Raw genomic sequence first — 23,827 nt, 5'->3', positions numbered from 1 at the left:
ACTTGGGGTTGTACTTACCATAATTTGGGTCTTTCTTTGTGCTCCATCTTTACACTGTGTAGAAGTTTTATAATTTAACAGAATTAAAAATTATAATAAAAAATTACTTTTTATTATATATTTATAATTTTATTATATATTTATTATTCAGCTGTTAATTTCCAAAAGCATTCCAATAATGCACTGTTTCACTGATTGAATCACTCTGCTTAGCTTTGTTTGTAGCAATAGGTTTTTTTTTTTTTAACAACATGTGAACATTCAATTTATGTTCACCTTTTCACATTTTGAAATTTACTATTATGTAAAATTTATTTAGTTTATTTCTTTGATCTAAGTCCAATAATAAAACGTATGAATTGTGAAGGCGTTTGATATGCGTTACTCTTGCGTGCAGAACAAAATGCAATGCAATGTGCTGCTCGGTTTGCATTTGAGGTTAAGACGACTGTGAGAACTAGATAACCTAAATGTATAAAGCTATTTAAAAAACACTGCACTCGTTTTAGGTTAAACCTCCAGTCTAGACAAAGGTGAAAGACCCTGTTTGTCATTGGTTATGCTCAGGCCAGTGGAACATGTTTCTGGTTTTGGTTGAGCGCTTCAGTTGAGTTTAACCACACTGTGCTGTGTGTATCATATATATAAACATTTATATATATAACATTTATTGTGCCTGATTGAGTGTGTATAAGCAAAGAATCACTTCAAACTTTTTTGTTTTGTTTTTTATTATCCATTTGAAAAGAATCTGACAATATATTCATAATCTAATTCATATATTATATAGATATATATAGATATATATATCTAATTCATAATTTTTTTATAACACTGAAATTGATTTTACCACTTGTGTTTTTTCAGTGAAGTGAATTAATGTTTGCATGATAAACAATATTTATATAATATTTATTTATTTTAAATTTTAAATTTACTTTAAATTTATTGTAGGTCTAAAAATGGAAGGTATTAAAGGGATTCATGAATAATGGAGTACATCCAAAATAAAAGGACAATGATTTCCGAAGGAGGACAATATCTTTCAGATATTGCTACCTCTTCTCAGTCTAACAGCATAGAAAACACATCAGGTTTCACAAAAATGCGCACAATCTCCATTCGAAGATATTTCCTTTGTGTCAAGACACAGTTTACAAACAGACCAAAGTATAAAAAAAATATATATATATATATATATATATATATATATATATATATATATATATATATATATATATATATATATATATAATTACATCAACAATTGCTCACAGAAGTTTCAAACAATATTTTTTTAAAGATAGTTATTACAAAACAAAGATCTTTGAATTGAGATCTAGTAAGCAAAAAACTTATTACACACAAATTTCTTGATGCCACAGACCACCAGATATGATGATTTCAGCAGCTTTATTTTCATGTATTAAGACATTCACACAGCATTTTATATATATATATATATATATATATATATATATAATCTCAAACACACACACACACACACACACACACACACACACACACACACACACACACATACATATTAAATGCTGTGTGAATGCCTGACTGTTTCATAAATTAAGTAAAATATTGTCTGGAAAATATTTACTTTCTTTTAAGAAGACACTGTATTTTTTCTACCTATTTAGATGTATAAACCTAAAGAGAAATCAAGCAAAATATGGCTGTAAATATTATACAATAATTGCGAATAATCTAATGATTTTCAAATATTTTTTAGAAAGAGAAATGAAACAGTAATAATATCAATTTTAATCAATTTTAACTTTATTTATTTTTTAAAATGGTTTTCTCTGAACTTTCCCGCAGACCCCAGTTTGAAACCTCTTGATCAAAAGAGAGTTGGAATGTTTGGCTGATTAATGTCTTGTGTGTTACATTTCCAAACAGTTTGTGATTAGAAGTTTCAGAGTTGAATGAACATCAAGAAAACATGAACAAAATAAGTATAAGATACTCATATATTCATGACTTCGGCAGCTTCAGAGCAGCATAGGTGCTGTTGATTTGGCTGGAGCGAAAATTTCTACGCATCTTGGAAAAGTCCATCATGGCATACTGAAAGAGCAATGTTGGCAGTTTCAGTTAAAACTGAACAAAAATGGACTAAAATTATTGTTATGGAATACTATTGTTGAAATAATAAGCAAGAATGATCAATAATTAGAGACAGAAAAGAGTTTTAGTTATGATGATGTCACATAATTTACCTGTAATTGGTCTGGATTCTGCTGCTCTTCTATAACTTGATTCTGCTGTAGATCAGTGTTGGGCTGTCGTGATCCTTCTGCTGACCTTCTGTTTCCAACAACAAAAACCTTTACAAGTCCTACAAATGGAACAGTGAATTCAGAGTTATTATTTACAAAAGGTTATATTTTTTTCTTTACCTGGAGAAACATATTATAATATTTTACAGATGGCTGAAAATAACTCACCAATCACCACAACAACCAGAAGCCCATTCATCAGAGCAGATATGATGATAATAATCTGACATTGTGTTTCATTCTGATCAATAAACCGAATCACTGTATGATTGTGACACTCAGATGGTTGAACTGATTCTGTAAAGAAAGTGCCCACAGTCTGTTACTATAAAAACCATTACTGTTAGTGCAATGGCTGCAGATCTGTAGCTCTGAAAATACTGATAATATATAATTTATTAATTGTTTTTCATAAGTATCTAAAACTTTAGTAAATCACAAGTATGTGTGGTGATCAGTAAGCACTTGATCTCTGAAGGAGTAAATGAACTCACCATTGAAGTACAGTCTGGAGCCGTTGCTGAATTTTGGAGGTGTATCAGTGTTTATACAGTAATAAACTCCTAATTCATCAGCTGTCACATTATTTATAACCAGACAATGTTTAAACTGCACTGAATATTTCTTTCTGAATGTTTTATTAGGGTAAAAAGGTGGTAGTGGTGTTTGTAATGATCGTAGAATCACTGTTGGAGGATCTGGTGTTTTCAGTAAAATCCAATAAACCTCATTTTCATCAAGATCACAGTTTATGGTCACATTTGATCCCAAATCAGTTAGTTGATCTGCTACTGCTGCTTGACAACAGATTAAGACATCTAAAAGAGAGAAAAAAATACAATAGCATTATAATTAAGATCATTGTGAACCTATAACATAAAACAATTAATGACAAATCACATGTAAATATTCATATCATATTATAAACTCACAGAGCTGAAGCTGAATGATCCTCATGTCACTGGCTTGATTAAAACATTTAAAACAGTGAGACCAGGTTCCCCTCACACAACATTTAAGATGAATCTACTGCAGCCTGTAGCAGACAGGAAGACACTTCTCCCACATCAATCAGAAGTTTGCTCTGACCACAAACACATTTTTCAACACCTAATAACCAGTTAACACCATCAATTCATTAAGCTGGTTAAGAATGATTTTTAAAAATGTTTTTATAACCATTGTTATTAATTGTAGATACATACTACATAATCCCACCTCTATAACCAAAACTAGCAAGTATCCGCATTCCTCCTCCCACACATAAACAGTGAGAAGACCAGTTTATTTCCCTAAGGGAATATTATTATGTTAGATAAACCACATGTGAGCATTCGAATGTTCAAACTAAATCTTCACTAATCTTATTATGACTGAGTGGCGGTGTTTAGTAAAACACAGAGGAGAACAGCTAACAGTTTCAGTAAGTGTACATGTAATAATGCCTATAAAATAAAACATTTACATTTTCAGCCTCTTGAGGGCAGCAGAGAACAGCTGTTGTGTTGTGCTCATAGTGCTCTGACAAACTGAATGCATCAAACAATTCGAAAAATAATAGTTTAAATTGATCAATCATGTTCAGATGGTACTTTCTTACTGATCAGTTCTCATTAACGTTGTTAGTTTATTAATAAAGGAAACATAGGTTTCAGGATATATATATTATTATGCTATCTGATAATCTGAAAGAAAACACCATGCATGCTGACTGACCTGGGGCCCGTTTCATAAAGGAGGTTAAGTGAGAACTCTGAGTATGTTAACCCTGAAATGAGGGAAACTTTGGGTTTTACGTTTCAGAATGGGAGGTATGTCAAACCCGAGAAAGCAGGGTAAGTCAAGCCCGTTTCCGAAAGAGAGGTAACTTCTACTCAGAGTCAGTTACCATGGTAACTTACTCTGTGAACCTAACCTGGGGTGCGTTTCCCAAAGCGAACTATGGTCGTAAGTGCCGTCGTTACCAATAGAGTTCAATGGGACTTACGACCATAGTTCACCAACGATGCTTTCGGGAAACGCACCCCTGGTCGGAAGCAGGTTTTCTTTGATAAACCCAGAGTTTCTTTCGGTCTCCTCCCCCTTTTTAAAGTGCAAGTGATGTTTAAATAGTTCATTAATTCGTTCATGCTGCAAAATTGCTTTTCTTACTGAGTGTTTTTTTGTTCTATTTCAAGTACAAATATCTAAAAATTCTTAAATCAGGATGAATATATTAAATTATATAAGATATTTAGTCTTGTTTTCTGGGGGGATCTAAATTAAGTGCATTTAACTTAAGTAAAATTATCAATATCTGCCAGTGTGGTAATAAAAATAATTTTAATGCAAACAGAAAACAAGATTATTCGGAGTGTCTGTTAGTAAGTGCAAATTTACAGTAGCCCCGCCCACCAATGTCACACAAGGTTAAAAACATCGCATGCGATGTAAGCAGTAGTGTGTTGTGCGCTGAGAATTAACGGGAAATTCTAAAACGCTTAACGTGGCTTAATGTACTAAGACAGTGATTTTAACCTACCAAACTTACTAAATATCATGCTAATAAAGTATACTATGTGCAAAAATCAGATGTGCCCAAAATATGATCAACGCGTTTTATAACACGTTAAACCTTTTTCTTATAACGGTTTTCTATGGTAGAAAAAGGCTTAAGGTGTTATAAAACGCGTTAAGATCATATTTTGGGCACAAGTTGTGATGCGATTGACTGGGTTCGAATCCGCCTTCTGCAGAGCTCGCTATTTTCCCTTTTCCCATCACATCAGAAAGGCATTTACTTTCAATAAAAATGAAGAAAATGTCCTAAAAGTGGAAGTAAATTGTCTAGCGAGTGTTTAATAATGATAAAATAATTTACACTCTGTTATTATTGCATCCTGTTAATTTAGGCCTACTGAGGTGCAAATAGTATGTTTCTGCCAGTATAAAATATGAATAGCATCTAATTACTATTTACACTTATTGCAAAGAACTACTACTTTTAGCCTATGATAAATATCATAATGTCCTGTAATATCCTGTAATATTTTTTTTTCTTCCTTGTTTGCATGTGCGATACCATGAAAATGAATATTAGTTCAATAACATAGCCTACCGTTCTACAAGTTTTCACCTCTGATATTATAACAGTGATAAGAATTAAACTTGCATTGACTCAGAAGTATGCGGGTGTCCTTTTGACACGCACTGTTGTCATGGTGAATCGTAATATCGCAGCTCCACTGATGATGGCTTTTCATAGTCGTGGTGCGCGCGCTTAACTCAGAATCAACCTACTCAGAGTCGACTGAACTAACTCAATTCAGCATTCTGAAACAGAAAACTCAGTTTCCCATCTCAGAGTAAGTCAACTCAGAGTTCAAGTTTTAACTCAGAATTTTAACTTCCTTATTGAAACGGGCCCCTGATCATCCAGGTTTACTAACAATAGCCTACATCCATTAAAGGTCTCCTCCCACACTGTCAGAGCCAATTACACTTTCTATACATAACTTATAATCTGCCAGTATGAAAACAAAAGAGTCCAGATATAGAGGGAAAAAAGAAAATCACAATACAGGTCATTTGTAGTTGCAGAAAAAGCTGACCATTGATCATTCAGGAAAGAGCAAATACTGCTTTTTGTTCTATCAGTGCCATCTGTTGGTGCTTCTAATAAACACATTTAATTTTAAAAGTCAAATGATTGGAAAATCCAGCCTGCAACTAAATGTTGCTTATTTCATGTTTCATTTTGTCTGCAGTTCAGGTGGGAGGATAAAACTGGAAGATCCTGTTGTGCGTTTTCAGTAATGACAGGACTGTGTATTGACACAATGACAGCTGGAATGTTTGATACATAATTCAGGGAAGTGTTTCACTTGAGGATCAGAACGAAAACACCAATGAAAGAAGAAGCTTCCCTCTCATACTCATGTAAGTTTGAGAACATTTTCTTATTTCATTCTTTGCTGTTCATCTCACCTGTAGCTAAAAACAAAATAAGACTAAGTAACATTCAACTCTTCTCTTTCATAATATTTAAAAGCAAGAATATTATTTTCATAATTCAAAGCAATTTCATGAATCATACTACAAAAATTGTCCAAAATGATTCTTAGTATATTCACAATAACAAACCAAATGAAATAAATAATTTTTTTTTGTAAATCACGGGATGTATTTTTCTATAAGACACTATATTAATTATATCTCTTTAATATATCTTTAAATAACTGACTAAGCAAAATTATATTATTCTTACCCAATTATAGTAATAAAATGAATTTATTTTTGTACATCTCTGTTGTGCCAAATGATATAAATGTTTTTTTGACCTTATTATAGTATAATTAATAGCAGAGAAAGTTAAGACTCAGATTTTCTAATATAATATTTCTTAATTTTCCATAAATAAATAAAATGAAATAAGCACTGGCCAACAGCTTTTGAAGTCTGAACTGCAACATAAAAAGGAACAGACTGAAATCTATTACAGGAACTTGTACATCAATACACTAAAAACTAAGGCTTGTAATTGTTAAAACATTAAACCATTGAGTCAGTGTAGGAGAGGATAATACTGTCATAAAACTTTTGCAAAATGAAAAACTTAAAAAAGACAATCCGTCCACTCCTAGAAATCTGACAGACAGAAAAATAATTATTATTTTGACTGATCAGAAATTAATGAATCAGATTTGGTAAATGATTTGCATTTTAATTTAACACAAAATAATTAATAAAGAATACAAAAAACATTTAATATTGTCAAACACAACATGAAGAAAGAGCACTTGTGGTACAGAATAGTTAAGGCAGTAACATAGAGACCATTTGGGTGTTTGCAAACAGCGATGATGTTTTTGTGGGCGGAGCCAACCTGGTGGCAGAAAATAAAGTTCTGCAGTAGCAGTCAATGGAAGCCAGGGAATAAAAGAAAAAAAAAAGATAATGTTAAGTTTATTTCTCACAATTATGAGAAGAAAAAATAGAATTGCGATATATGAACTGCATATTCTGCATTTTTATCAATTCTGAAAATTGATACAAACTCACAATTGTAAGTTATAAAGTATGAACTGGGAGAAAGAAGTCAGAATTCTGAAAAGAATGTTATAGGTTTAAATATTATCCATGTAACATGTTATAAGTATAAATATTTCAAGCTGTAACTGTCAGGCTAATACATCATGCCCCCATGTGAATATTATGTAGATATATTGTTTACATCAAATTCATGCTTTAATAGTACACTAATCATCACAGGTATCATCAGTCCAATCTGTCTGTTTAATGGCTTGCAACCATAAAAGTCTATGTTTAGCTTCAAAGGGCGTCTTTGACGACATTATTCTATCAAGACCATCTTTTTTTGCATTCCATTTCTGACATCCAAAGGCAAAGGACATTTTTTCCTCTTATTCCATGGATTTTGCTCATTTTCCTCCACTTGTTACACTATTTTTCTGCCACCACAATGCATACACAGCTGAAGTGATTAACTGTAACATCTGCTCCCAAATGGTCTATTGACAACTCATTGGACCTTTAACTTCAAGAAATGCTCCTGTTTCAGCATTTCATAATCTAATCTAATCTCATTTAGCAAGAACAATCAGTGCATACAGCAAGAATATAAAAACACAGTCATAAGCACCAGAACCACTGCACAAGCTGTAAAAATACAACTAATAGAGACACAAAAGTCAGAATGTGAAAATCGAAATATTTAGACCTGACGTGTTTGTAACTGTTCTTTCTCATTCAGTCTTGACACAAGAAAAAGCTTGAGTTCTTTTTCTCTGAAATAAACAGTATACAATCACTGCGACTACTACTCCTACTACTACTAATGAAACTACAGCTGCTACAATGGTACCCAAGGGCAATGATGTCCCCACATTGTCTGCTTCTGTTTCTTCTCCTTGGTCATGTGATTTGTTTCCTTCTGCTGTTGATTCTGCAACAAGTTTGAAAGAAAACATTAACTCACTGTGATAAACTGGAAAAGCCTGCAACTGGTGATCTTGAACTTGTTTTGTTTTTTGTTTTTTTACCCACCATTAATGTGCAGATGTACAGTCCTCTGTTCAGATGAGTGTGTGATTAAGCAGATGTATTTTCCTGCATCATCATGAGTGAGATTGTGGAGTTTGATGGAGAAGTTTCCTCTCAGATACTCATCAGGGAAAGTTTTAGTTCTCTTCTTGTACCGTTGGTCCTGTAACACTACTGAATCTTGACCCTTGACTATATCATACACATTCTTGCTGCCGTTGTGTCTCCAGCTCACATTAATGTCTTGAAGTTTATGATCATGTTCAGTGGATGAACATGACAGGACAACAGAACTGCTAATAACAGCCTCTACTGTTTCCTGCAGAGACACTGAAACGACAGAAACTTTTTAAACACAGTCAGTGTCACAAATGTATCTTTCAAATGTGTTGTTCAGATTCTCACCTTTGTTTATCAGCACTGCATATACACAGATGAAACAGCATCTGCAGAAAGAGAATAAAAAAAAGTTTCTTTAACTTTCTTAAACTCACAGCAGAGAATGACATTGGCGGCAGGCTTGTTTGAGATGAATGAATTCTGCACAGAACCCATCACCAGTGATCATTGTGAGGTACATGCCATTTAGAAATGCTGTCTGACTTACTCTGACATCACGCTAATGTAGTAAAATACTCCAGCCCGGTGGGCACAGCGTTCAGAGACAGCAGCCACATTCGCTGTTTACCAGCTACTAGGGGTGTGACGAGATCTCGTGCACGAGTATTGGAACACGAGTGTTTACCACCGGCATTCGCTGTGTCGTGTTAGTGGATTCATTATGTCGGACTCACCGCAGGTAACTCATAATCTGCAGTTGTTACTCCTGTCTCCTGACAAAAACATTGCATGCGGCGCCTGTAGAGTGTGGAAAGTTACTGAAGCGCGCAGCCACACTCGTCTCTCACAAGGAACGTCATGGCAATGTGTGATGATCACACAAACGATTGGCTTGATGTTTTTAAGGCCCTACCTCGTGATGGTGTATATTAATATTTTTCCTTTCAGTGCACCTAATAAATAGTCTTTTATCAGTTAGTAAAGACAGTTTCAAGTAATATTGCAAAAATGTATAAAACAAAACATCCTCTATAGCACCTTTATCTAATGGAGCCTTATTGTAAAGTGTTACCAAACAACAATAAAGAATCAGAACATTTTCAGTCAATATCTACAGCATGTTGTATTCCAGGTAAAAAAGTTTGAAAATAAATAGCATATTAAGTCTTTAAAGGGTTAGTTTATCCAAAAAATACATTCTGTCATTGAGTACTTATACTCTTGCTGTTCCAAAAGTCCTTTGTCCTCAGAACACAAATTAAGATATTTTTGATGAAATTCGAGGGTATCTGATCTAGGGATGTGCAACGATTAATCATGATTAATCGTTTGCAAAATAAAAGTTTGTGTTAACGTAATATATGTGTGTTCTGTGAATAATAATTATGTATATATAAATACACACATATACATGTATACATTTTAGAAATATATGCATGTTTAAATAAATATATATATATATTTATATATATTTTATATTACATATGAATATTTTATATATAAATCTAACATTTTTCTTAAATATTTACATGTGTCTGTGTTTACATATACATTATTATACACAGAACACACACATATATTACGTAAACACAAACTTTTATTTTGCAAACGATTAATCGCGATTAATCGTTGCACATCCCTAATCTGATCCACACATAAGCAGCAATGACACTGCATCTTTTGAGGTCCAGAAGGGTATTAAAAGACATCGATAAAATGGTCAACATGACTGCAGTGGTTCAACCTTAATATTATGAAGCGACAAGAATACTCAAAATACCAATTTTATGCAACAATATCTAGTAATGGGCGATTTCAAAACACTGCTTCACGAAGCTTCAAAGCTTTACGATTCTTTTGTTTCGAATTAGTGGTTCGGAGCGCCAAAATCACATAGTTTCAATAAACGAGGCTTTGTTACGTCATAAGTTTTTTGAAATTTCAGTGGTTCACGTGTCTTTGGCAGTTTGATACATGCTCCGATCCAATGATTCGAAACAAAGGATTTGTAAAGCTTGAATGACAGAAATTTCATTTTTGGGTTAACTAACCCTGTAATTATTTGGTGCTGTGATAAACACTATTGTGAACACTAAAATTGGAACGGCAGTTTAAAACAATTAAATACTGTTCAGAAAAGAAAGTAAAAGAAAGTAGTGCAGCTGCTTTGTTTACAGCAGCGGTTCCCAACACGTTTTTTCCTGCGCACCCCCAAACCCCACTTCGAAAAAAAAAAAAAAAAAACGCAACAAAGCTTTGTTTTATCGCCATATAAAGACTCATGTTTAATCATGCGCAAATAACCAGAACACGCATGACAATAACAACATCAACAAAGTTTCAATATAATGCAACAACGCTACGCACAAGCTTCCATTTTTTAGAGGACGAGTGACAGACACAGGCTCAGTAACAGAAAGCACGGTTATTTTCAGCCGCGTAAAAGAAACATTGCAGCAATAGACTAGGCCTATTAAATGGCCGTGAAGCTAGCATTATCATCATCATAACACAACGGTTATGGAAATTAGAACGACAGTACATTGAATTAAATTGCAATGAAGTTACAAACGATCCACAACATTAAAGAGAATAAGCTCCGAAATAGATCAAATAAATAAAAACGAGGATCAATCTGAAACTTTTTAAGTGCGACAATAAAATTAGCCTACACACGATCCACAACATAATTAAGTAACAAAGAGCATAGCCTGCAGTGCATAAAAGAGCAGTGCGTAGAAGACAGCAGCTCTCTTATTCTACGTTTCTATCAAAAACTAATAAATTCATAGACGTTGGAACAGGGCGGCCGTCAAAAATAGGCGAGGTGCCTATCTTTAGCGAAGTGGCGCGGCTGGTGTAAACACGAGCATTGACTAGAGTGGCCGCGAATCAGCTCCGGTAGCCGCGTCGCAGCCGTAACGCGCCGCACACGCGTGCAGTGTAAACGAGGCTTAACACGTACAGACTCCATGTAGGCCTATGATTCGCTCTTTTGTTGTTCTGTTTTCTTTCAGGATCAAAAATATAACAAATGAAAGCGTTTATCTGTATTTCCGACTGATGAGAACTATGCATATACATTCATAAATCAGTCAATTTTGTATTTTATTATGAGATATTTTATTCTAATGTGATCAGTGACTCAAGCACTGATGGACCAAAGAGCGCGCATTTCGACATTTGCAGTAAAAACTTGAAATATAAATTCTCAGAAAATGCATTTAATACCAATATATTGAAACATCTGTTTATATACTCCATTAATAAAGGAGTCCACACATTGGAAAAATATCAGTCCACATGCGTTTTATATTTAATATGAGGGAAATAGACATGCATGCATGCGTGACACAAAAAAAATCTTTAACTTTTAGGTAGCAAAATATTTTTTAGTAATTCTGTCAATTACACTAAGGTTATTACATTGTCTGCTATATATTTGCTTCTTATTTATTAAATACGGGCAATTGATTGATAAAACATTGATCAAAATTAAGATACAATTTATACAAAACGAATATCTTTTAAAAAGAGTTTTATATAAAACAAAACTTAATGAAGTCGTCAAAATCATGTTTTACCAAAAACAGCGCCATTGCTAGGAGGGCGCCAGCGCCTCTGCCTTTCAGCGCCTATGCCTCGCGAGTGGATGATAGCCCTGAAGACGCCTAGCAATGATATACCTTTAATGGTAGTATACCTTTAGTTAAGTTATACCTTAAGAGTCTTCGTAGCGCGCTAAGAGACAATGTTATCGGGAAACGCAGCCCAGGTATGATGCGTTTCATGCGTAATGGAGATTCCAAAGCGCTCTTCTTTGGTCAGAACCATGGAGAGCGATCGCGGATAGGTCTGTCCTATGCACCGAAACTTTTAACAATGTAACAAAATACTTAAAGAGCATCAAGCTATTAAAATCTATATTATGCACAGATAATATAACAGTAGGCTATATTAGTCAATATTTTTTATTAGGTTAAGCAGTGATTGGATAACGTTTTTTTTTATTATTATTTAACATTTTTAATTTAAGGCCCACCCACAGTTGATCTGGCCCATCCAAAACTGGAATCCTGGCGCCGTGCCTGGGCCACACTGAGCTGTGCGTAACGCCCACAGACGTGAAGTGACCCCCCTAAGAGAAGAATCCCGCCCCCCCCCCTCTCACAATATAGTTCCAACGTCCCTGAATAAATTATGGACGTCGGAAGCAAAAAAATGTGGTGGGTCTTCCCCCAAAAATTTTGATTTCCTTGGTGTACAAATGTGCATTTTAAGACGTTTAAGGACAAAAAAATGGATAACAAAAACTTAAAAACCATGTCAACAAATACATACATTCAAGCACAGTTTTGAGGCAGCTTTAATCGCATGTTTGGTCATTTCATTACTTAATTTACAACAGAATAACGACGGTGCATGCCCGTAATTTCTTTTGCGCTTTTAAGCTATAATAATCTATGCAGCGTGCGCCGGCGCATTTGCGCGAGCAATTCTTGAGTTTGCGCCTCGAGCACAGTAGGCTAAAGCCTAACGGCGGGTTGGAGTTTTACTGACATAGCCTGACAACATTTCATCTGACCGCAGTTCACTGTTGTTCAACTGAACGTCCCCCGTCCTCACCGCGCTCGTTTGACTTGCGCCTGGCGCTGAGGCGAACTTGGAATGCGCGTCTGAAAAGTGTCCCTTTTGCTATGGTCGTAAAGAGACATTTCTTTTTAAACGCAGCGTTTTATTTGTCAATGTTTTAAAAATATTTTTATTTTTGGCATTTTTTATGCTCTGTTGGTGGTGTGTGGAGTAGTATCACCGGGAATATTTTTTTTTATCCCACCAGAGATAAAAATAATTCAGCAGAGGCAGGGATAGATAGATAGATAGAAAGATAGATAGATAGATAGATAGATAGATAGATAGATAGATAGATAGATAGATAGATAGATAGATAGATAGATAGATAGATAGATAGATAGATAGATAGATAGATAAGCAAGGTGCGTGGCTCGTGCGCAAAACTTGCAGCAGACACAAGAAGCAAGTCCGTTTTGTAAAAAGTATGGTGATCCCGTCTTTAAAAGTGCATTAAAATAGAAACAAAGAAAATAGTCATTGAACAAGGAAAGCACTAGAAATTTTGGAAACATGTCAGTTTAATAAAGTTATTTCATCATCGGGCTCTGTGCTTTGAGAGGGCATTGACATATGCCGCGCTCTGAAAAATGAACAGACAAATGCTTAATTAGAAACGGTAAAAGTGAGTGGGTCCAATATCATTTGTCTTAAAAAGTGGATGGGTCTTGTTGTCCCACCCACATACAATGGTTCCGACGCCCATGAATTATAGTTTTTTATTTAAAATAAAAGCGATTACAAAGGAAATGTTTACTGTTCATGTTTTTTTTTTTTTTTTTGTATGGAAAAATCCCACTTAAAAAAACAGACCGCCATTACATTTTTCCTCTTGCGCACCCCCTGGTGGCAGCTCGCGTACCCCTGGGGGTGCGCGCACCACACTTTGGGAATCCCTGGTTTACAGGGTTACCAGTATAATGGCTGCTGTTCCATTCATTCAGCACATCTCCTACACTCATTCTGCCATGTGCTGCTCATGCACATTGGGCTTGTTTACATCAGAGTGTGCACATGCCTTTTTGATGCAGCATACAACAGTGTTGTACATTTTAAATGGTTGATAGAAAAGTATTTTTAAAATGCACAATGACTCAGCATTCTGACGTATAACCTGGAAGTGTCAAACTAGCGATCGAAAGCCCTATTCGGACGGGATTAGTTTTACAAGGGGAGGTGGAGTAATGTAACTTTACCTCAAGACGTCTGTAATATTAATGGCCAGTAGAGTACATCAGGGATGACGCGTATTTGTAGGCAAAACCCGGAAGCGAGTTAGCATTTTAGGACTTCTGGTTCCATCGCCCTAAAGTCTTTGGTTTTTTTGAGTGGGTTTTTGCTAAATCGCCTGAAATAAGGTCTGTGGTTAACAAAGCCTCTAAATATTTTCACGTTTTGATCTATGACATAAAACACACCAGTTATAACCTGCTTGTGATTTTTTAAAGGTGCCCTAGAACCCTATTTCACAAGATGTAATGTAAGTCTAATGGTGCGTTCACACCAGATGCGAATGAAGCGTTAAGCGCGAGTGATTCACATGCTAAGTCAACGCAAAGACTAGGGGTGTGAATTGGCACTGGTTTCACGATTCAATTCGATTACGATTATCATGTCAACGATTCGATTCAATTCAATTTCACGATGCATCACGATGCATTCTTTGCAACCTCAGTTTTCAATAATCCTGCACATGGCTACATTTTCATCAGTAAACAGTCTACAAGCAGTCAGATATATGAACTCCCTTTTTATTTTATCTGCTTCAAATAAAACTTAAATCTGAACAGAGTAAATACACTAGTAAATGAACACTAGTAGTAAGTGTGCCCATGATATCAGATTTAAAATTTGTAGGTGCATTTTTTAATATTCGTGTCTGTGTTTCGCCTCCTTCGGCCATTTTAAACTCGCATGACTGACACGTATATGCGAATGACGTCATAGGCTATAATCGATTAAGGTCTATTACTGCATCGATGCAGAATCGTCCACGTCCGCATCGCGATGCATTGATGCAATGATTAATTTCAACACCCCTAGCAAAGACGCGAATAGACATCCTGTGGCGCGATTCGCGCTGTGTTTTGGCCGTTTGACGCGCGTAAGTTGAAAAATCTGAACTTTGGCGGAAATTCGCGCAGTGTTAACCAATCAGGAGCTTGCTTTAATAGTGACATGATTACGATGTAGCAAGCAGAGGCAGAAATCCGAAACAACAATGGAGGACAAAATCATCATCACTGTACGATACATTTTTGTACTTTTATAGAAACAGGAATAAAAAGGATCTTGCTTGGAAGAAAGTGAGTGAGGATGTCAGACAATCTGGTAAGTTGTAAAAAACGCTCTTTACTCAATTTGAGCTATATATATATATATATATATATATATATATATATATATATATATGTGTGTGTGTGTATATATATATATATATATATACACATATTGAGACTACAAGTTAGCTAAAGCCAGTAAATTGAGCTTATTCACCGTATTTTACAACTACTTTCATGCTGAAGCAGCCTGGCAGATGACACTCTCATGACGCGAATTTGCATCTGTTGTGAAATGAATTTCACGCGCTAATGAAGCAAGTAAACTCAAAATCTTCAAGCATCCAACTACGCAGGAATAGCGCGTTTTATTCACGCAAGTCGTGTCTGGTGTGAACACCCATAAGGTGTCCCCAGAATATGTCTGTGAAGTTTCAGCTCAAAATACTCCACAGATTTTTTTATTATACAATTTTTTAACTGCCTATTTTTGGGCGTAATTAAAAATGTGCAGATTCAGTGCGTGTCCCTTTTAAATGCTCGCGCTCCCGCCCCCAAGCTCGCAATTCTATAATACATTGCATAAACAAAGTTCACACAGCTAATATAACCCTCAAAATGAATCTTTACAAAGTGTTCGTCATGCAGCATATCAGATCATGTAAGTATGGTATCTATTTGGATGTTTACATTTGATTCTGAATGAGTTTGATAGTAGCCAATGCTGCTGCTAACGGGGCTAAAGCTAACATTACACACTGTTGGAGAGATTTATAAAGAATGAAGATAAATTTATGAACTATACAGACTGCAAGTTTAAAAATGAAGATTTTAACTTTAACCACATTTAACAGTACATTAGCAACATGCTAATGAAACGTTTAGAAAGACAGTTTACAAATATCACTAAAAATATCATGATATCATGGATCATGTCAGTTATTATCGCTCCATCTGCCATTTTCACTATTGTCCTTGATTCGGCTGTGCAGCTCCAGACGTAAATACTGGCTTGTCTAATGCCTTGAACATGAGCTGGCATATGCAAATATTGGGGGCGTACATATTAATGATCCCGACTGTTGCGTCAGAGTCAGTGTTATGTTGAGATTCGCCTGTTTTTCAGTGGTCTTTTTCAAAAATCAAATTTACATAAGGAGGAGGAAACAATGGAGTTTGAGACTCACTCTACAGGTGCTGGTCATATAATTAGAATATCATCAAAAAGTTGATTTATTTCACTAATTCCATTCAAAAAGTGAAACTTGTATATTATATTCATTCATTATACACAGACTGATATATTTCAAATGTTTATTTCTTTTAATTTTGATGATTATAACTGACAACTAAGGAAAATCCCAAATTCAGTATCTCAGAAAATTAGAATATTACTTAAGACCAATACAAAGAAAGGATTTTTAGAAATCTTGGCCAACTTAAAAGTATGAACATGAAAAGTATGAGCATGTACAGCACTCAATGCTTAGTTGGGGCTCCTTTTGCCTGAATTACTGCAGAAATGTGGCGTGGCATGGAGTCGATCAGTCTGTGGCACTGCTCAGGTGTTATGAGAGCCCAGGTTGCTCTGATAGTGGCCTTAGGCTCTTCTGCATTGTTGGGTCTGGCATATCGCATCTTCCTCTTCACAATACCCCATAGATTTTCTATGGGGTTAAGGTCAGGCGAGTTTGCTGGCCAATTAAGAACAGGGATACCATGGTCCTTAAACCAGGTACTGGTAGCTTTGGCACTGTGTGCAGGTGCCAAGTCCTGTTGGAAAATGAAATCTGCATCTCCATAAAGTTGGTCAGCTGCAGGAAGCATGAAGTGCTCTAAAACTTCCTGGTATACTGCTGCGTTGACCTTGGACCTCAGAAAACACAGTGGACCAACACCAGCAGGTGACATGGCACCCCAAACCATCACTGACTGTGGAAACTTTACACTGGACCTCAAGCAATGTGGATTGTGTGCCTCTCCTCTCTTCCTCCAGACTCTGGGACCCTGATTTCCAAAGGAAATGCAAAATTTACTTTCATCAGAGAACATAACTTCGGACCACTCAGCAGCAGTTCAGTCCTTTTTGTCTTTAGCCCAGACGAGACGCTTCTGACGCTGTCTGTTGTTCAAGAGTGGCTTGACACAAGGAATGCGACAGCTGAAACCCATGTCTTGCATACGTCTGTGCGTAGTGGTTCTTGAAGCACTGACTCCAGCTGCAGTCCACTCTTTGTGAATCTCCCCCACATTTTTGAATGGGTTTTGTTTCACAATCCTCTCCAGGGTGCAGTTATCCCTATTGCTTGTACACTTTTTTCTACCACATCTTTTCCTTCCCTTCGCCTCTCTATTAATGTGCTTGGACCATAGACTGTAAAAAAATATGGACGTAGTGTCCGTGGCGTCACCCATAGAGTTCTGAACCGCAGTTTTGACGCGTAAATGAGGCCGCGGCCATCTTAGCTGCGCGTCACCGCACGTCACTCCCGGATAACTATCTTAGATACTATCTAAAACATTAATAAAGATAACAATATCATTAGAAAGTACTAAAGGTTTACTGTCAATCTAGTTTTTTAAGATAACGTTATAGATGCTATAACACCAGTAGGCTAATTAATTTGTGTGGGGTGTGCAAATAACACAAAAAAAATCAACTGGGACTTCATACCTTTAATGAAATTGAGATCGCGAGATGAATCCAATCCATTGCACTTGGGCAAAATGTCCATTTTAAAACATAAAAAAAAAATACTTTTTGTTCATGAAAGCGTTAAATCCATGAAATCTTTATACGTCGTTTGCATCTTCGGAATGATTTGCTCTCCATCATCGTTCTTCAAGAAAGGATGCAATCTGAGCAGCGTTTATAATGTAAAACTCTATACGTACATATATAGGTACCAGATATCTGTATAACTCTCAAATGTTCTCTCAAACTAATGAGCACGTGTCCAAAGTATATTTTTTCAAAATAGTGCAGCAGTTTTAGTTATATCCAAGCAGTGCTGTCGGAGTTGTATATCTCCTGGTATTGTCATTGTAGTAAATCTCAGGAACAAAACTTTTAGCCAATGCCACGACGATCCAACAACGTTTATCTTCCGCATGCGAGCACATGTACACAGACTGACATCTGTCTCGAGTATGCAGCAAGCCATATATTGTATAAAATAATCCAGAAAAAAGGCACAAATACGGCTGAGATGCCAAATTCAGTGGCTGAAATTAGCTGCTGAGGTAACATGACGGCTCACAGACAGCAGCGCCACCTGTCACTCAAGTGACCACACCCTTAATTATGCAGAACTTTAAGGCTTAATATAATTTAAACGGATGAGTTATAAAAAAATTCACCCCCCTCAGAGTTGTCATGAAGGGCAAAATTAGCAGTTTAGACCAAAACACAATTTGAACCAGAGTGTAAACATGTTTTTTTCTGCTGTAAACTTGGCTTTTTTAACATTATGGTCAATGAGATTCTGCTCCCTTTTGCAGCCTGTCCCTAGCGGTCAGTCGATGAATCGCAGTTTAAGTTACTTCCGTATTGGCTTCACGAGAAACTGGGGGAGGTTGCCGCTTGGCTTGGACACAGAGCTCTGTGAACAGCCAGCCTCTTTTGCAATGACCTTTTGTGTCTTGCCCTCCTTGTGCAAGGTGTCAATGGTCGTCTTTTGGACAACTGTCAAGTCAGCAGTCTTCCCCATGATTGTGTAGCCTACAGAACTAGACTGAGAGACCATTTAAAGGCCTTTGCAGGTGTTTTGAGTCAATTAGCTGATTAGAGTGTGGCACCAGGTGTCTTCAATATTGAACCTTTTCACAATATTCTAATTTTCTGAGATACTGAATTTGAGATTTTCCTTAGTTGTCAGTTATAATCAAAATTAAAAGAAATAAACATTTGAAATATATCAGTCTGTGTGTAATGAATGAATATAATATACAAGTTTCATTTTTTGAAAGGAATTAGTGAAATAAATCAACTTTTTGATGATGTTCTAAATATATGACCAGCACCTGTATGTGATTTCCATGTACTGAACTCTAATTATTTAACTATGCCGAGGTAAATTCAATTTTAAATTCTAGGGCACCTTTAAACCTTTATTGTGTCTTAAAAACGGAGGTTGCTAACAAATTGTTAAGAGGGCCTACTTCCGTTGACGAGGACTTTAGGCGTCATCATGACAAACAGGACATTTGGACTGCATTTCTCATGAAAAAGTGGATAAGTATTCATACACAGCACAGATCATAATCAGTGAGCATGTTTTTGGCCTACAAAAACACGTTATCTCTGAGGTATTCTATTTGCATGGGATAAGACATCTCAGTAAAACTAGCAGAAGTGGGAGGGGTAACTCGATTTAAGCACCGCCGTCACCTCCCTGTCGTCATGTGAGTATATGTTGGTTCCTGATACCATGTGCACAAGCACATATAATCTAAATATATAAACTATATACAACAGTTAGGTCCTGTCAAATGATTTATAATTAAATTCTGATTGGATTATGATGGTAATGGGCACTTAGCTAAAGTTGTTTAAGAATGTTTCTTTAAGTGCTTCCACGTTTGAAAAATGTGCGGAAAACTACTTTGAAACAGGAATTGACGTAATTTTACCATACATACTTCCTTACAGTATTAGGTTTTTAAAAAAAAATCTTTTCACCCAAACGAAAATGTCCCAAATTTTAGGTAGCACATTATTTAATATTATTTTTTACATTTAAAGGAGTATGGAGAACAAACATATTGTAAAACCTTAAACTTAAACTTGAAATAGACTGCAAAAGTAACAAGATAACACAGTGCCCTAAGCAGATCAATGTCATTAAAGTCATGTCATTCATGCTAATCAGAGTTATTTTACCAGCACAATAACTGCCCATGACCACATGAGCTACTACACTACATTTTGTCAATTGCTTGGTTTCTATTCCTGTGATCTTGGGACAGAGAGCTGCACCCACACTAAAATCTCACTGAACCAAAGTACTGCCCTGCATGTAAAATATTAATCATGAACAAGGAGAGACTGTTTGTGTAACTTTATAATCGGGTTTTATATAGTGTAATTCAGATGAATCTCTAATTAGGTTTCAGGTTAAGGTCAGCAGAATAAGAAATGTGCGATAGTTTTTTTCTTTCCTACGACGGCTTCTCGAACAAGAAAAATGTATATAATATACACTGCAATATTCCACAAAAAATAATAGCATATTTTGAATTCACTGGTTAACTGGTTTTCAAAATTATCAAAATGCATCAATTTACAACTAAATTAGAATGTGTCCATGTATTTCCCTTAATATTTAGGGCCTGAGCACCGGTGGTGCGAGGACGTTATTGTAATTGCTCAGTCAATTATTCTTCTTCTCCAAAATGAATCACATTTTTGAGGGCCTGAACATGCTCAAAAACTCATGAAACGTTGCACATGCATCAGAAGTGGTGAAAATGTACATCTGATATGGGTTTCAGAATTATGTCTGGCAAACTGGCAAAATGTCCCTGGGTCCAAAATCTGTAAACCCAACAGGAAGTGAGATATTTTGAATTTTCTCTGCAAAATTTTTGCAGTTTTTGCCCTTTCCACGACTTGTACTTTAACAAATTCCTCCTAGAGATTTAATCAGATCAACATCATATTTGGTCAGTCTAATCTTAAGGCTTTAGGGTTGTTAAATTGTGAGTTTTCGCTGAAGGGCGTGTCTGTGGCAGCCTGACAAAATTCGATGTTTCGCCATGAAACAGGACGTTGTTGTAACTCGGGCATGCAGTCCGATCTGCCCCAAACTTCACATGTTTGATAAGAGTCCTGGCATGAAGACATCTACATGCCAATATTCAGTTACAGTCATAGCACCACCTGCAGGCAACAGGAAATTACATGTTTTATATTGTGATTAACTCCTCATAGAGATTTAACCAGAACAACATCCATATTTGGTCAGTCTAATCTTAAGACCGTAGCGATGTTAAATTGCAAAGATCTTGGGTTTTGGTTGAAAGGCGTGTCCATAGCAGCCTGACAAAGTCTGATGTTTCGCCATGAAAGAGGAAGCTGTTGTAACTTCACGTGTGATATTAGTCCTGGCCTAAAGACATCTATATGCCAATATTCAGTTAGTCATAGCACCAACTGCTGGCAACAGGAAATGGCATGCTTTGCACTGTAATTCACTCCCAGAAACACATTTGTATGCCACGAAGTAGCAAACATACTAGAAACATGTTAAATCATGCAACACATGGCTAAGTGCTAATGTTTGCGATTAACGCCACGAAACAGGAAGTTGTAACTCACGCATATAATGTCCTGCTCCAAAATTCACATGTTTGATAAGAGTCCTGTGCTGCGTCCCAATTCGCCTACTTATACTACGCCCTAAAAGTATGTACTCTTTCTGTGAACAAAAAGTACTTACTTTTGAGTGTGTAGCAAAAGAGTAGACAAGCTTTGGGACATACTAACACGTCATACAATCGCGTCTTTTCTCTCTGTCGCATCCTGTCACCGTAAACTGGCCTGTCAATCATCTTACATCCTCCACATTTCATTTACTTAATTTCCTACCGTATCGGAGAGAAATGCAGCATGTTGATATGCAGTCGCGGGTCTTTCATGTGGAGAACTCTCCTCATATTAATGCATAATGATGCATTTAAAAGTTAATGGCCATTCGGATCTTTATAAAAGTCCACATTGGTATTTGCAGATGAAAAATAACACGGATAACATGAAATATATATTTTCTATCAGGTTAAACTGATTATTAGTCACTCAAACCTCTCAGCGTCGATCGCGCGTATCCGCCATGTTTTGTAGTTTTTTAACACTTTTCACTCGTGTTTGTAGTTCTGAACTGAATCCTCCTTCAACGCACAATGGGTTGTGGGCAATATTAGCCTTTATAGTGTGCACGGATCCACACTTCGAAAATCTACCGGAAATAGTAGACCATCCGGGGACTTTTGGCATACTCTTTTCAACATACTATGCTTTGGGACACACTTATTTTAAACTCACATACTATTTAGGATGGATAGTATGAACATTGGAACGCAGGGCTGGTCTAAAGACATTTACATGGCAATATTCAGTTATAGCTGAAGTGCCACCTGCTGGCAGCAGGAACTGTGGTGCATCAAAATGACTTATTTTGCAATATTTCTTCTCTATTTATCCGCTTAAATGACTATCGCCCACTGTTCACAGTGGCGGTGAGCCCGGGTGCGAGGGCCCTTTCGTCGCTGCTTGCAGCTTTAATTTATATTGTATTTATATTTATATTATATATCATCCTGTATACGTTAAACTCATAGCTAAATATGTTTTAGCATATTCACTTATCTTCCCCTACTGGTGAAAACTTTAATATTTTGAATGCACTGTAAGATTAGGCCAATCAAATGACTCTCAAATAAAACTAAACACATGCACCGCGACACAAAAAATTAACTTTCAAAATACTAATGCTAACTGCTAATTACTGTGTCAAAAAACATAGTTAAAAACATTTTCCTGCAGAAATGAATCATTAATTAATTAATCCATGTTTAATGTATTGACGTGCAAAGAGTTTTCCTGTTAATTCTGTCTTAAATAAATCAAATGAGGACCAAAACAAACCAGGCCAAATGTAAATACGAGCGAGCATCTTGTTATTGTACGAATTGCCGAAGTTCCAGATGCATTTAGTAAAAACAGAATTTCATTCAAAAATCATAAACATACCCGATGATCATGGTGCCCCGATATAATTCATATGTATTAATATTTCTGAAATAATACTTTTTCCGACAACAGATGCAGAGATGTGTACCCCGTCCCGAGCGCTCTCTTGTTGTTATTCACTGCCGGGTTGCAAACCACCTAGAAAAATGTACTAGCGACTCCTGTTGTGCTGGAGTGTGATAAAGATTTTCGGCAAGTGTGGGCTACTTTTACATCCATTTTCTTTTTTAACCATGGCGAGAAAAAAATTAAATAAATATATATATATATATATATATATATAAAGAGCGGTTGTTGTATTTTTAAATGCTATTTTGAATACCAAATTTAAATTAGAGCCACACACACAAATTTCATACACAAAATAAAATACTGATTTCTTTTAAGCGTTTATTACGTAAAAAATTTAAATGGACAGGAAAAATGTCAATGCAAATTAGAAATAATGTTTATCCCACACTTTCGAGAGCCATGTCTCTGGAGCCATATTGGTTTTAAAGACTTGGGTAAAGTTGGTTTTATATTCGCACATTTGGACAGCCGTATTCAATAGCCTTGTTAATCACACTACATTGGACATTCAGTGGACATTCACAAGTAAATATGCCATTAAAACAATACTTGCCTATTTTGATTGACTGTGAAAAATGTTGTAAGTTGACAATCTTTGGTTGTCAATATCATGTCGCTGCTTAAAATTTGCAAACATTGATTTATTGCACATTTATTGGAAAGTCTGAATTTATCAGAAGTCCGAATGTGCGAATATA

General features: G+C 35.9%; 1 protein-coding gene and 2 long non-coding RNA genes across 3 annotated transcripts in view; 1 reads left to right on the top strand and 2 right to left on the bottom strand.

Moving 5' to 3' along the window:
* LOC125263696 overlaps positions 1-23,827 on the top strand; it is a 35,427-nt gene that overhangs the window by 5,632 nt on the left and 5,968 nt on the right. The window contains exon 2 of the long non-coding RNA XR_007183872.1: positions 6,041-6,212. This is a non-coding gene — a long non-coding RNA (uncharacterized LOC125263696). The remainder of the gene's footprint in view (positions 1-6,040; positions 6,213-23,827) is intronic.
* LOC125263698 lies at positions 1,525-3,527 on the bottom strand. Its single transcript, XR_007183874.1, has 4 exons — positions 3,227-3,527; positions 2,463-3,112; positions 2,235-2,353; positions 1,525-2,082 (listed from the first exon to the last, which is right to left on the bottom strand). It is a non-coding gene; the product is annotated as an uncharacterized LOC125263698 (long non-coding RNA).
* LOC125263694 (ICOS ligand-like) lies at positions 6,981-23,210 on the bottom strand. Its single transcript, XM_048182823.1, has 4 exons — positions 23,058-23,210; positions 8,742-8,782; positions 8,340-8,666; positions 6,981-8,238 (listed from the first exon to the last, which is right to left on the bottom strand). Exons 1-4 carry the CDS (start codon positions 23,066-23,068, stop codon positions 8,039-8,041), a joined length of 579 nt encoding a protein of 192 aa, XP_048038780.1. The 5' UTR covers positions 23,069-23,210; the 3' UTR covers positions 6,981-8,038.

Source organism: Megalobrama amblycephala, linkage group LG2 (assembly GCF_018812025.1).
Source record: "Megalobrama amblycephala isolate DHTTF-2021 linkage group LG2, ASM1881202v1, whole genome shotgun sequence".
Taxonomy (NCBI): domain Eukaryota; kingdom Metazoa; phylum Chordata; class Actinopteri; order Cypriniformes; family Xenocyprididae; genus Megalobrama; species Megalobrama amblycephala.
Note: the sequence above shows the minus strand (reverse complement) of the source record. Positions and strands in the feature narration are given on the sequence as shown.

Excerpts from the sequence above, each read along its gene's own strand:
- LOC125263694 (XM_048182823.1), bottom strand. Across the intron at positions 8,667-8,741 it reads TGCAGTGCTGATAAACAAAG|TGTCTCTGCAGGAAACAGTA; the intron begins GTGAGAATCTGA and ends CTGTCGTTTCAG. Across the intron at positions 8,239-8,339 it reads TGTACATCTGCACATTAATG|AATCAACAGCAGAAGGAAAC; the intron begins GTGGGTAAAAAA and ends AACTTGTTGCAG.